This window comes from Pelodiscus sinensis, chromosome 9, assembly GCF_049634645.1.
Source record: "Pelodiscus sinensis isolate JC-2024 chromosome 9, ASM4963464v1, whole genome shotgun sequence".
Lineage (NCBI taxonomy): Eukaryota > Metazoa > Chordata > Testudines > Trionychidae > Pelodiscus > Pelodiscus sinensis.
In genome coordinates, this window is record NC_134719.1 from 55,967,800 (window position 1) to 55,980,797 (window position 12,998).

General features: G+C 41.1%; 1 protein-coding gene across 1 annotated transcript in view; it reads left to right on the forward strand.

The window, feature by feature from the left end:
* NIBAN1 (niban apoptosis regulator 1) overlaps positions 1-12,474 on the forward strand; it is a 99,572-nt gene extending 87,098 nt beyond the window's left edge. The window contains exons 11-14 of the mRNA XM_006135801.4: positions 2,995-3,105; positions 4,174-4,281; positions 6,130-6,241; positions 7,589-12,474. Of these exons, the coding sequence (XP_006135863.2) occupies positions 2,995-3,105; positions 4,174-4,281; positions 6,130-6,241; positions 7,589-8,991 (1,734 nt within the window). The 3' untranslated portion in view covers positions 8,992-12,474. The remainder of the gene's footprint in view (positions 1-2,994; positions 3,106-4,173; positions 4,282-6,129; positions 6,242-7,588) is intronic.
* The last annotated feature ends 524 nt before the right edge of the window (positions 12,475-12,998 follow it).

Consider the following 12,998-nt stretch of genomic DNA (forward strand, 5'->3'; position numbering starts at 1 on the left):
ACCCACTTCTTCACATGATGAATTTGTCATCTTTAGAAGTGGGTTGTGCTCAGAAAAGCTCATGATATTCTATTTTTTTTGTTAGTCTCTGAGATGCTACAGGACCACTCATTTTTAAGTTTGTTTGTTTTTTAAGTTACAGACTAACACAAGATGTTCCCTCATACAGTTTCCCTTTGTTTTCCCCTAAATGTTGTTTTTTGTGACACCATAATCTTTGTCGAAGCCACCAGTTGTAATATCATTGAAGATTATGATAGATCTTAGGTACCATCGATGTCTTTAGGAAAACCTAATGCAGCCAAGTAATTTTTGAAACACAAGTTCTGTTTTCCCTCCCATGTTTCGAATAGGGACTGCCCTGAACTCCTGCTCAGGCAAAACACCTGTCTCAGAAGGAGGTTCATAATGAAACACAGGAGAAAGAGTAAATATATCGAAAATATACAAGCAAAGCCAAATTTTCTCGGAAGAGAATGTTTTGGCAGAGAAGTCTGACATGAGTTGCTTGAAAGGGAGAGTACAAGATGTTCCAAGAAGCTCACTTATATTGAGGCCATTGTTTTTTTTCATGAGAAATAAACAATAGTTTCACTTTGTGTTCATGGACATGTATTTATTTTCATTAAAAAGCCACTAGGCCAATATGTCTTCATTAACATTGTTTGAGTTTAAAAGAAACCTCTGGCTTAATTCCCACTAAGTTTGTGCAGGTGTAAATGACCTATACAAGGTGCCAGGCACTGGTGCCTCTGGTCCCTATTCCTTCAAAGTTGCCGAAAAAGTAGTATTCAAAGCCTGCAGGGTTACTGTCATCATCAGGCTCATTTATGAAAACTAAGGGCCATGTGCTTAGCTGATTCAAAAGCAATGTAGCTCCAATGAAGTCATCTGAGTGTCTGGCTCAACATCCTCAGATGCATACAAAACACAAGTGGCCAAACTTTTCTGCTGGTCTCTGCAATTATACCTTCAGTTTTAATGTTCATTTTGTTGAATGCGCAGTACTTGACTATACATGCACTTGAATGCATATGTCTACAGGTTGAACCTCCCTGGTCCAGCACCCTTGGGACCTGCCTAGTCCTGAACCAGGGAATTTGCCAGACCAGGGGAGGTCATGCCAGCTCCTCCACTCCTGGCTGCCAGGTCATCAGCTCCTCCCTTTCACCAGGGGCACCAGAGCTCCCCTATACTGGCCAGCTGGCCATAATTCCCTTCTACTGCCCTGACCAAATGGCTGGGCCTCCCTTCCCCTCCACCGGCTAGCCAGGGCTCTTCTCCACTTCACTGGCAGGCCAGTTAGGACTCCCCTCCAAATGGCTGGCCTTCCAAGGCTCTGCTTCTGGCTGCTCCCCCCTGCTGCCCGCTTCCAGGGTGCTAGGGCTCCACTGTCAGCACCTAGAGAGCCCACTGGGCCTCTGCTCCGCCATCCTGCTAGGCTCTGCTTTTCTCTGTTCTGCAACACTCCTTGCCCCAGTCTGCTGGTTTTTTCAATGAAGGCTACAGCCATGGCTGTTTTCCCTTAAAAATTATGTTGAAAACATAAAGCACAAATAATTTTCATTTGCAAAATTGTTGTTAATGAAGTTTCTCCAAATTAGAGTAATTTTTAATATGCCACTGGATGGCGTGATAATTTCTCAAGCCCTGAAAACAGACCCCTGAATCAACTCTAACTTTCATAATTTGTTGTCTAATAGAGATGTAAAATGGGAGAGGCTTACTGGTTCCAGTTCACTGGTAGGGACTGGAGCAGCTCCCCACCTGCCCCAAACATGGGGCTGCTGCAGCCCCATGGGGCCCACTGGAGCAGCCGTTGTCTGTGTCATGCCTGGCCAGGCCCCTGCATCCTCCTCCCATCACAGGTTACACCCTGGCTCCTTGGGAGGCTGTTGGGCCCACTCCTGGAGACAGGGCCAGTCCTAACCAATTGGTGGCCCCAGGCGAGTGCCCGGCTCACTGTAGGGTTGCCAGATAGTTTTAAAAAAAATACCGGAGAAAGAATCGTCAAGCAAAACAACAACAACAACAAAAAACCACCAGGGAAAATTTGTTGAGCAAGGGGGAAAAAAAGGGTCGGGGAGTAACCAGGGAAATCTGGGGGGAGGATTCGGGAGCTCAAGCTGAAATGCGATCGCGGCCCTCCCCTAAGACCGGCTCTGTCGGCGGCCCATTGAAAATGGCGGCCCTGGGCAGCCGCTCAGCTCACTCACCCCTAAGACCAGCTCTACCTGGAGAGAATGGGAGATGGCTTCACTGCAGCAAGGAGGCTTTGCTGTGGGCAGTATAAAGTGCGTGTAACCACTATGACTTTTAGCAGTAACACGGTTACATCATTAAACACATTTTTACATCCCTATTGTCTCCACCTTGGATGGTGACATCAGACAAGGTTTACGTTAGGAACTTTTGCTGCTAGGTAAGGATGGCTGGGAAGAGTATGTCTTTATTTTATTGTATTGTATTGTTACTAATATAAGTCTGCACTTGGAGCGCTTCCCACTAGAGCTATATCTGTATAGTTCTTCTGGAAAACCTTTTCTGGTGTAGACCTGTCCTGAGTAAGCTCCATTTTCTTATTCTTTTGCATTAGTACAAATATATGTTCTCTTGCTTTTCCAGTCCCCAAAGCGCGCTCAAATCCAATTGATACTCCTTTTTTGCACTGATATTTTAAATCTTGTTTTAAAAAATGCTGAAAACATTTCTACTTGATTTTAAGGTTTGTACTTTTCACCTCTCCCACCTCCACCTCACAAAAACACTTTAAAACCAATTACATTTATAATATCGATTTGTGCCTGTAAGAACTTGTAATTGATGAAATGTTGTATTTCTGAAGTCCATCTAAAAATATTAGGGATCATTAATAGTAGCTGATCTTGCTTGCTTTGAAGTCATGGGAATTTTGCCCTGAACTTTAGCAGGAGTGGGCTTAACAGTATGGCCATTTTAATGTTATGTCTTTATCACTTTTGTCTTTATTTCTAGCTTATGGAAAATGCAGTGTATACTTTTGAACAACTTCTCTCTCTGAGCAGCCAAGGAGATATAGTGAAAATGCCAGCTGCCATTGAAAAAGTCAAACTGCGAGTACTAAAGGTAAAAACTTTTAACTGTACCAGAATATTAAGGGATCTTCTTACGTGTCTTTTTGTAATAAATTGAAGTCATTTTTGCATATATTATTTTAATAATGAGAAGACATGGGTTTTGTACTATCTAATGGGAAATATTTTGATGCATCTACTTGTTTTCAGTAACTGGCCAGATTCTTAACTGCCTTGTACCTTTTCTGTCCCTTTGCAAAAAAGGTATAAAATGCTATCTCTGGCATCAGTGACTAGAGAATGCTAATTTGTTAGCTTTTAGCAGAAGTTGAAATGTCTACTTCAGGTGCTATGCAGTGGAGAACTAAGTCCTACTTATATGATACAATGACGTCAAATAGTAACACTGTTTTTCCTACTCCTATACTCAGGTCATTGGACCATGCTTTTCTGTAGTCTCATCGTATGCAAGTACCTATGAACAAATCATATGTATAAAATTTGGCCCAAATTGGAACATGTTTTGAAGTTCAAAAGACTTTGGCTAATATTTAAAAATATTTATGGTACACTTCATTTGCATGCAACACTTTTAGGGACTGATCCTCAGTTGGTGTAAATTTTCCATTGACTTCAGTATAGCTATGACAATTTTTACCCAATGAGGATCTGCTCCCTAAATTCTAACTTGCCCCAGAAGTGGAAATGCTGAAGTACTATGAGAGAGGCAGTTCTCATGGTGTTTCTAGCTCAGAGAGAAACAGAAGTACCAGAAATCTCACATAAGAACCTGTTCTTACAAGATTTTTACAGAGATTAATGAAATTAAATGAACATTCAAATTTGTAAGTGCTCATATGAATTCTTATAGGTTTTAAAGCCAATAGGGACTATCATGATCGTCTAGTCTGACCTCTTACACATCACAGGCAACAGAACTTGACCCAGCCTTCTTTAATAGGCCCATGGCCTGGGACCAAATTGCTGAAGTCCTCAACCATTGATTTTTAAGACACCAATCCATATTATTTGGGTTGCCCATGAGCAGGAACAGGCCAATGGGCACAAACTACTTGTATGGATGATTAAGTGTTCTAACTGCGTTTTGTTATTTTAACAGCAATATGATTATGACAGCAGCACTATACGGAAGAAAATATTTCAGGAAGCATTGGTACAGATCACATTGCCCACAATGCAGAAGACGTTGGCTTCAGCTTGCAAACCAGTAAGTAACTTTATGGCTCCACACTGGGAAAAAAAATGAAAGGGAAGGCAGAATTAACACTTTGATAGCTATATACTAGGCCACCTAATGCAAATTAGCCACAGATGGTTATCTTAAGTAGCTGGTCATATGGCCAAAATGATCTTGAGGGTGATCAGTTTGGTGTATTGGTGGTGGTGAAAGGATAAAAGATGTGGCTCTGATTTGGGGTGGAGAGAGAATTCAAATAAATAAGTTAGCTTCTGAAATCTTTTGGCAGTCTGTCACCGGGTGGGGTCGTGGTCAGACGCCCCGACCCGCTGATATTCAGAGCTGCGCCGGTCACCGCCTGGTTCAGTGCCTCCCAGGCGGAGTGGGGGGTCCGGGCCCACCCTCTCTCCGGACCCCGACCCAGGGCCCTAACACTGAGAGTGTGACTCTCAGTGGTAACAGGGGGGTTATTAACCCCAAACACACCTGCTCCCGGGTTCCACGGCCCGCCCTGGGTCCTATTCCACTCCGCCAGCCATTGGCCGCGACAGTTACCCTCCAGTCCCAGTGGTGTCCTTGCCTTCCGCGTCTCCCCCTTGTCCGGGCCTCTCATTCACCTCCGCCTTGTCCTTGCCACCGGGTTCCTCCGGCTCCGGCTCCGGCCACCCCCCTCTGGCCGCTCCGGCTCCCTTTGTACCCCGCTCACTCTCTGTCCCGCACTTCCGGGTTCCCCCCTTCCCCTCTGGCATCGCGCCCGTGACGTCATCAACGGCGCGCCCGGGCGCCCCGTGATGACGTGCCGCTTCCTCATCGTTCAGGCGTCCCTGGGCCGGACAGCCCGTAGCGTTCGTTTCCCTGCCGCCGGCCGTTTCTGGTGGCGCTGGCGAGTGGCGGGGTTGCTCCACCCCATCACACAGTCCTATGCAAATCCCAGTCACTGCTCTTCTGTGTAATGGGGGTAATGGGAATTATTCCAGGTGGTAATGACTAAGGCTAAAATTAAGTCTGTGACTTCCATGACATTTTTCATTTCATCCCTGGAGTGGCAGGGCTGGAGCTGTCACAGCTGGCAGGGAAGAACCCCCGAGTTCCAAGACACCACATGCAGTGCGGAGACTCTGGATCTCTGAGTTGCTGCAGGTGTCAGGGGAATTCAGAGCTCCAAGCCACCGGCCCTAAAGCTGTGAGCCACTCTGAGCTCTCAGAAACTGACTGGGCACCTGGCTCACCCCCGAACTCACAGCTATTTTTGATGTTAGAGGAACCTTAGTGCTTCCAGCTGTTATTGTGGTGGGTTCTGGACCCCACCCCTTTTCCTGCAGCAGGGCTCGGCTCAGCCTTTGTGAATTTTTTGTTGTTGCCCTTGACCCATCTATAACTTTCACTAAATATAACTGAGACAAAATCTTAACCTTAGTGATTACTCAGTTGCTACCTAGCTGGATTGTATATGAACCACTAAGCTACACATGCTGTACCCCAGTCACAAATGCCTGAGTACCCTGTACCCTGATGGGGTTGATGAATTTGCCTCAGAGGACAGGTATAGACTTAGTCACTTTCTCACCTGCTGCATTATTTAGAATGTAAGAGTTCACAGAATCATAGAACACTAGAACTGGAAGGGACCTCGAGAGGTCATCGACTTCAGTCCCCTGGATGGATACATTATTTTTTTAGCATGCTTAAGGCAATGAGGTATAAAGAATACTGGTAAATGGGAAGCATGCTGTGAACATATGCAGCTCATTTAGCAGTTGTTGTGAAAAGATCTCTCACATAGGAGCAGACAGGGTTCTTTTCTGGGCTGATTAAACCTTGAGGATTCCAGAGAGTCACATTTTTATACGTTTATTCTTTCTTTGTGTCTCTGCACAGGAGTTGCAGAAATATGAACAGTACGTCTTTGCTGATTACACCAGAGTGGTACAAGTAGAGAATGTTTATGAAGCCATTTTATTTCAGACATTGCTTGATGAAACTCTAAAAGGTAGGAATGCTTCTGAGATGATAGTAACATTGTTTAGAATGTGAGTCTGTGAGGTTTTATTTCAGAACCAGTGATAGATTTGAGCTGCCTTATTCAGGTCCAGGTCCCAATTTTCTCAGAGACAGGAAGTGTGAAGAGTTTACAAGTTTTGATTCACCCCATTAAAGAGATGGGGCAAGCCATGAAGTTTGGATTCAGGTCTGAGCTTCCCGAAAGCTTGGGATATTGAGATTCACAGTGTGGTTCAAGCCATGAAAATCGTATTATCTCCAGTATACCTTGGTTCCCCTGGGCCAAGAAGCAAAGTTTTTCTCAAAGCCCTGAATTTTCAAAGAATTGATTACATCTAATGGCAGTCAGACTGAATTTCTCAGAATATTGCCAAAATATAATTGTCAATAGATCACTGGTATTAAGAAGAGCTGTCTCTACACATCTGTTTGTGTGGGCATCGGAGAATGAAAAAGTTCTTCATAATATTCACAGGTTACAATAGGGATATTGCTGTCTTCCACAAATTCTAACTTGTTTTCTGGCCCAGAATTGAGGTTTTGCCATTAAAATAGAATACAAATAGAAATGTTTGATATTCAATTAAAATAATCCTCTAGTTCTAGATTTAAATGTCCTCCCATAGTGTTTTAAACCCAGACACAGTGGCTACGTCTAGACTGGCATGATTTTCCGCAAATGCTTTTAGCGGAAAAGTTTTCCGTTAAAAGCATTTGTGGAAAAGAGTGTCTAGATTGGCACGGAAGCTTTTCCGCAAAAGCACTTTTTGCGGAAAAGCGTCCATGCCAATCTAGACACGCTTTTGCGCAAAAAAGCCCCAATCGCCATTTTTGCGATCGGGGCTTTTTTGCGCAAAACAAATCTGAGCTGTCTACACTGGCCCTTTTGCGCAAAAGCTTTGCGCAAAAGGACTTTTGCCCGAATGGGAGCAGCATAGTATTTCCGCAAGAAGCACTGATTTCAGACAGTAAGAAGTCAGTGTTCTTGCGGAAATTCAAGCGGCTAGTGTAGACAGCTGGCAAGTTTTTCTGAAAAAGCAACTGATTTTGCGGAAAAACTTGCCAGTCTAGACGCAGCGTTAGTAGTCTGTTAGTGTACGGGACATGGAAAGTGTGATTTATTATTAATGTTCCATTGCCCAAGCTGAGTGAAATGAAAAAAGCACAAATAATTAAAATTTGGTCTTATTTATATTATTATAAATTATCAATAATAATTATTATTATTTTATTATTATTATTATTAATAAAAGCAATAAAGGAATATTTTTATTCTGAGTGTTCTTAAGTGTCAGTTTTTTCAGATCTATTTGACTGATCTTTTTGCCCTACTTAGTAATAAAAGAAGCTGCCATTCTGAAGAAACACAACCTCTTTGAGGACAACGCAAACTTGCCATGCGAAAGTGTGTCCAGTTTAACTGACTTGAAGACGCCTTCAGGATCAGCACACGCCAGTCCTGCTAAGACACTGTCCATCACGTTAACAGAAACATCAAATACCGAAATTCAAAGTAATGAACTGCTTGTTGTGTCAGAAAAAATAACCCAGGAGACATGTCATGATGCTAGAAAGCCATCAGACAATGAAGAAGTAGTGTCTGTCAATGTATCTAGCAGTCTTACACTTAGCAGTAAGAAAGTGATCATTACAGACATCCCTGACAAACTGGAGTCTTGTCCTTTTACTCTTAAGGAAGAAAAGCCTGCGGAAATGAAAACTTCCCAGAATGAAAGTGTAGTGGAGACAGGGTTTAGAGAGAACACAAGCAACGGAAGTAAGATACAAGAAGAGGCTGTGGAGGAAAAGACAACTTCCCAGAATGAAAATGTGGTGGAGTCAGAGTTTGGAGGGAACACTGAAAAAGAAAATAAGGTACAAGAAGAGGAGAGACATCTTACAGCCCCTGACACTGTGAATGAGATCAGAAGCTTGCTGACGGTGACAGTTGAATTACCAGCAGTTGCTCCATCTGAGAACAAAAAGGAAGTGGTAAATGAATGTGAAATTTTGAAGTGGCAGGAACATAGGGAAGAGAGTGATGAAAGCAGCAGAACTAATGCAGAAACAGGCCAAAAAGACCAGGTAATGAATAAAGAAGTGGAACATTCTGAGCTCAGAATGGAGCAGCCATCCCCATCCAGTTTTGGTACAGATGATACGAATGTAATGATCATTTCAGAAGGAGGCAACCATGTAACTCAAGCAGAATGTTTGGAGATACCTGAAAAAGGGGATGTGCCTCAAGAGGCAAAGGCAGAAATGGAGACCAACCAAAGTGTCTGGTATACTGTTCTGGAAAGCTGTGAAGCTATTAATGACGAATCGCAACCAGAAGTACCCACTGAAAGCATAGTTGGAGAGAGAAGATCTGATCTGGAGGAAGCAGGTGATGGTCACATTCATGCTGTCCCAGTGGAAACAGATGCTGAGAGCTTTCTTGGGTGTTCTCCTGAAAGTCCTGATGCAACAGAAGTACCCATTTTGAGTACTGAAAATGTAAGAATAGAAACGACTGATGATTTTCAGGTTTCACTAGTGCTAGAGGAAGATAAGCTTAGCCCAGCTGAGGTTACAGTGGATATTAAATCTGAAAGCTTTACCGTTACTGCAAGTGAAGAGTGTCAGCCTGCAGGTGCATCTTCTCAAAGTGCTAAAATCACAAGCTCAGTAGGAAGTGAAACTATCACACCAGAAAACAGTGAGGAGAGTTGTACAGTGCAACCCTCTGAAGAGTAAAAAAGTATTGGTCAGAAATATACACACCAATCCTGCAGCTCTTTCTCAATCCGGCAGTCCTCTTGAAATCAGGAATATTCACATGGGGAAAAGGCTGCAAGAATGAGCCCATCTGCAGCATTGCCAACCCTTGCATTTTCATCATTAAATTTAGAGTACTTGGAGGGTTTTGTTACAGGCCCAGCTGCTGGATTCTCAACTTTCATTTTTAAAAATGTCAATTTCCAGCCCTCATTGTGGAAAAAGCTTAATGACATGATCCCCCAAATGCTTGAACACCTCAATGCACATGAAAAGAACCAAAATATATTATTTTTATATCTCACTGATTTTAAGACAACCTTATGATTTTGGGGGACTGACTCATATTTTTTTAAATGCTTGAGATTGGCAATATTACATCAGGTCTTAGCTTAAATTACTCAATCAAAATGTTTTTAGGATCTGCATAGAGTGTTTTATAAGGAAAACATTTCAGTCTCTCAAGTAGTGTAGTTACTAATTAGTAGGTTGTTCAGCAGCCACCTTGCATGTCAGCTTTGAGCTTTGTGTGCTGATTAAAATAATTAAGTAATCAAAGTTTTGACAGATATTAAGACAATGAAGTGTTCTGATTTTTCTGCAATATTTAATACTGGGAAAACACTGGGAGCAGGTTTCTCAATCCCACTCTGCACTTCTAGGTTACATAGCCTTTCAGAGCACTTTACAGCTATTTCCTTCTTTTTTAATATTTACAATAAAACCAGCTAGCCTAATTATGCAGCACCAATCTGCCGCACTTGCTAGCGTACATTCACCCACAATCCAAAATACAAGAGTTCTGTACTGTAGTCCTGCAACAAACACTCCCACTGACTTCAGTAAGAGTTACACGCATGAAAAATGTTGCAGGAATGGATAAGACTATTTCACCAAATCTCCAAAACATGGGAAATCAGAATGAAGTATGTATGTATGAAGCATCAGAATAAAATGTCTCATACCATAATCATACCATTTACTCTCCAATTTTCTGATGCAATGGAAGGGAAAGTAGCTAAAGAACAAGTTGGTTGTCTTAGGTTTTGTAAGAAAAACTGATCATATTTCAAAAGTAACTTCAAAAGTTGGGAATACTTTATCATGTACAAGATTAATACCACCACACCAAATTGTGGTCCATATACAAACTGCATGTATATTTTGCACGTACAGATTAGAGATTTTGGTCACAGAAATTCTTAGAAGTGAAAAATGGAGTTTTAGGAAATTGAACATTGAACTGTATCTGCAATGTTAGAGGTTGGTTTGAGACACCTTAAACGTTTGGCCCAGGGAATAAGTACAATTCAGTATAAATAAGGGTTGCAAACTAGGACCCATAAAGAATAATATTGGAAAGTAATGTCCTTTTCAAGTGTTAACAAAGATCTGACAGCATAACCTCAGTCTTGTTTAACTATAGGAAATTTTGTAAGGACCACAGTGAGAGACAATCCAAGTATTATACAGCACTTCCAGGGAAGATACACTATCTGAACAGACAATCTTATGTTCAGATATGCCATGTTATTGGTTAACTTGATCAAGCAGAAGCTTCATATATCATAATTGTAGGAATATAGTCAAAAACATTTTTTTGTGGGACTGGTCATGAATTTGTTTTTGATACAGAAATATTCATATTAGAGTCTCACACAACCAATTGCCAACTAACAGTCTTATGGATAATTCCAGATTTCATATTAGTACTAAAAATTAAGGAGTGATTTCTACCATGCATGAAAATTAATCAGAGCATGTCTCCTGTAACCATCTCTTTGGTGGTAGGATATATTTCCAGTATGGAATTCTGTGTGGCTGAAGAATAGCAGGATAACAACAACTATAGCCTACATACAGGACTGCATTTTACCACTAAAGCTATTTAGAAATGAAATTATTTTGAGGTACTTTCTACATGTGCAGAAAAAAAAAGAAAAGAAGAGAATTTAGCATAAATGTTCTCCTCCAAAGTAATATTTAATCATTCACATTACAGGCTTAGATTTGGGGCAATACTTCTCTGTGCATATTTAATAATTTGAGGGTTGACTATAAGGGTGCATCTACACTGTTCCTGGAGCTCGAAATAAGCTTTGCAATTTGAGCTACACACACTGGCACCCTTTTCCGGAAATACTTAAAACGGAACAGTTTTCCGTTATAAGTATTTCTGGAAAAAGTGCGTCTACATTGGCAGGATGCTTTTCCGGAAAAGCACTTTTTCCGGAAAAGCGTCCGTGGCCAATGTAGACGCGCTTTTCCGCAAAAAAGCCCCGATCGTCATTTTCGCGATCAGGGCTTTTTTGCGGAAAAGACTATTGTGCTGTCTACACTGGCACTTTTCCGGAACAGTTTTTCTGGAAAAGGACTTTTGCCCGAACGGGAGCAGCATAGTTTTTCCGGAAAAACACTGACAATTTTACAGTAGATCGTCATTGCTTTTCCGGAAAAGCAAGCGGCCAGTGTAGACAGCTGGCAAGTTATTCCGGAAAAGCGGCTGCTTTTCCGGAATAAGTGGCCCAGTGTAGACACAGCTCTAGTGTAGCTTATTTTGAGTCAATTTTGAAATAGCTTACTTCGAAATTTGGTGTTGTCTACACAGCACTTATTTCAAAATAAATCACTATTCTAAAACGTCCCTTACTCCTTGTGGAATGAGGTTACAGGGACATCAGAGTTGCTAGCCTGTTATATTTTGAAATAATGGGCACGCTCAAAAGATGAGGAATAGCTATTTCATATATCCACCTCTGGTATTCCAAAATAGCGCTGCAGTGTAGACATTGCCTAAATGTGTAGTGTGGGGTTTTTGTAAGTAGAATGGGCAAGATTGAGAAGATTAATCTTAGTATCTTTTATTCTACAGTTTTGAATTCAAGTTATTCATATTAGTAGGTGTGTGTTTTGTGTTTTTATTTACATTTTTCTTTGTTTCCCTTGTACTAAGATTAAGGATAAACAAGTGCATACCCCCGCCTCTATAGAGTCTTGGAAGGTTACATGTTTTTGTTTTATTCTGAGTTGAATGAACATGGTGTCAAGCATCAATTCTCTTGTAATTCCTTCATTGCAAGATTGCTTTGGATCTTTGATCAACAGAAATCATTCATTGATGAATTATAACTATTTTTGTAATTTTCCAGCAATATTATCCAGATTGAATTTCCTCAAAGTACTGATCATAAGACTTATTCCTTTACCTCATGATTTGGGGATGTAAGAATTAATTGTTTAAGAGTTCTAAAGTGCTTTGAAGAGGAAAAGAGCTATTTACATATTGAGTGCTGTTGTTGTTGTTATTGTTGTTATTATTATTATTATTATTTTATTATTATATTTCAATTGGCTACCAGCTTGAGTAGACAAAACAAGAAACACATAACTTGCTTATAACTTTGTAACTTGGTAAAAATGCTTATAAATAAATAAAATATGGTCATCCCTTTCATTGCTGGATCTCAGAGGTGGGTTTTGAAAGTGAATTTGATACATGTGTGAGACATATCAGATGCACTTTACTTCAGATCTCATTCCTGCTGGTTCATATTTTTATCAGATGAGTCACTAGAAAACCATCTCAGGTCATTGCGAGCTGTAGACCTGAACTCTGATTCTCCTGCATGGTGGCGATAAATGTGATGCTACCTCTAGAAGAGGTATTGTCTGTTAGGCTTAAATAAGTTTCCTAAGAGCTGAGATTCTAAATTCATTTTCACTTTTCATAAGCCCTGGATGTGAGTCCATGTACTTTAACTCTGGAGGGGATAAAAGAGAAAAAATGTCCATTGTAGCACTGTGGTTTTAGTGTTTAAATTAGAACAGAAAAGCTGGAACAAATATCATCGCTGGGAGATGACCTTTCTTCTCCAGGCTGTTTACAGCCATTCAAATGATTATTTTAAAATCCATTGGTAAAAGCAAAAAGCTACCGTCTCATAGAAAAATATTTTTTGTACCATTTTTTAATTAAAAAAATTGTA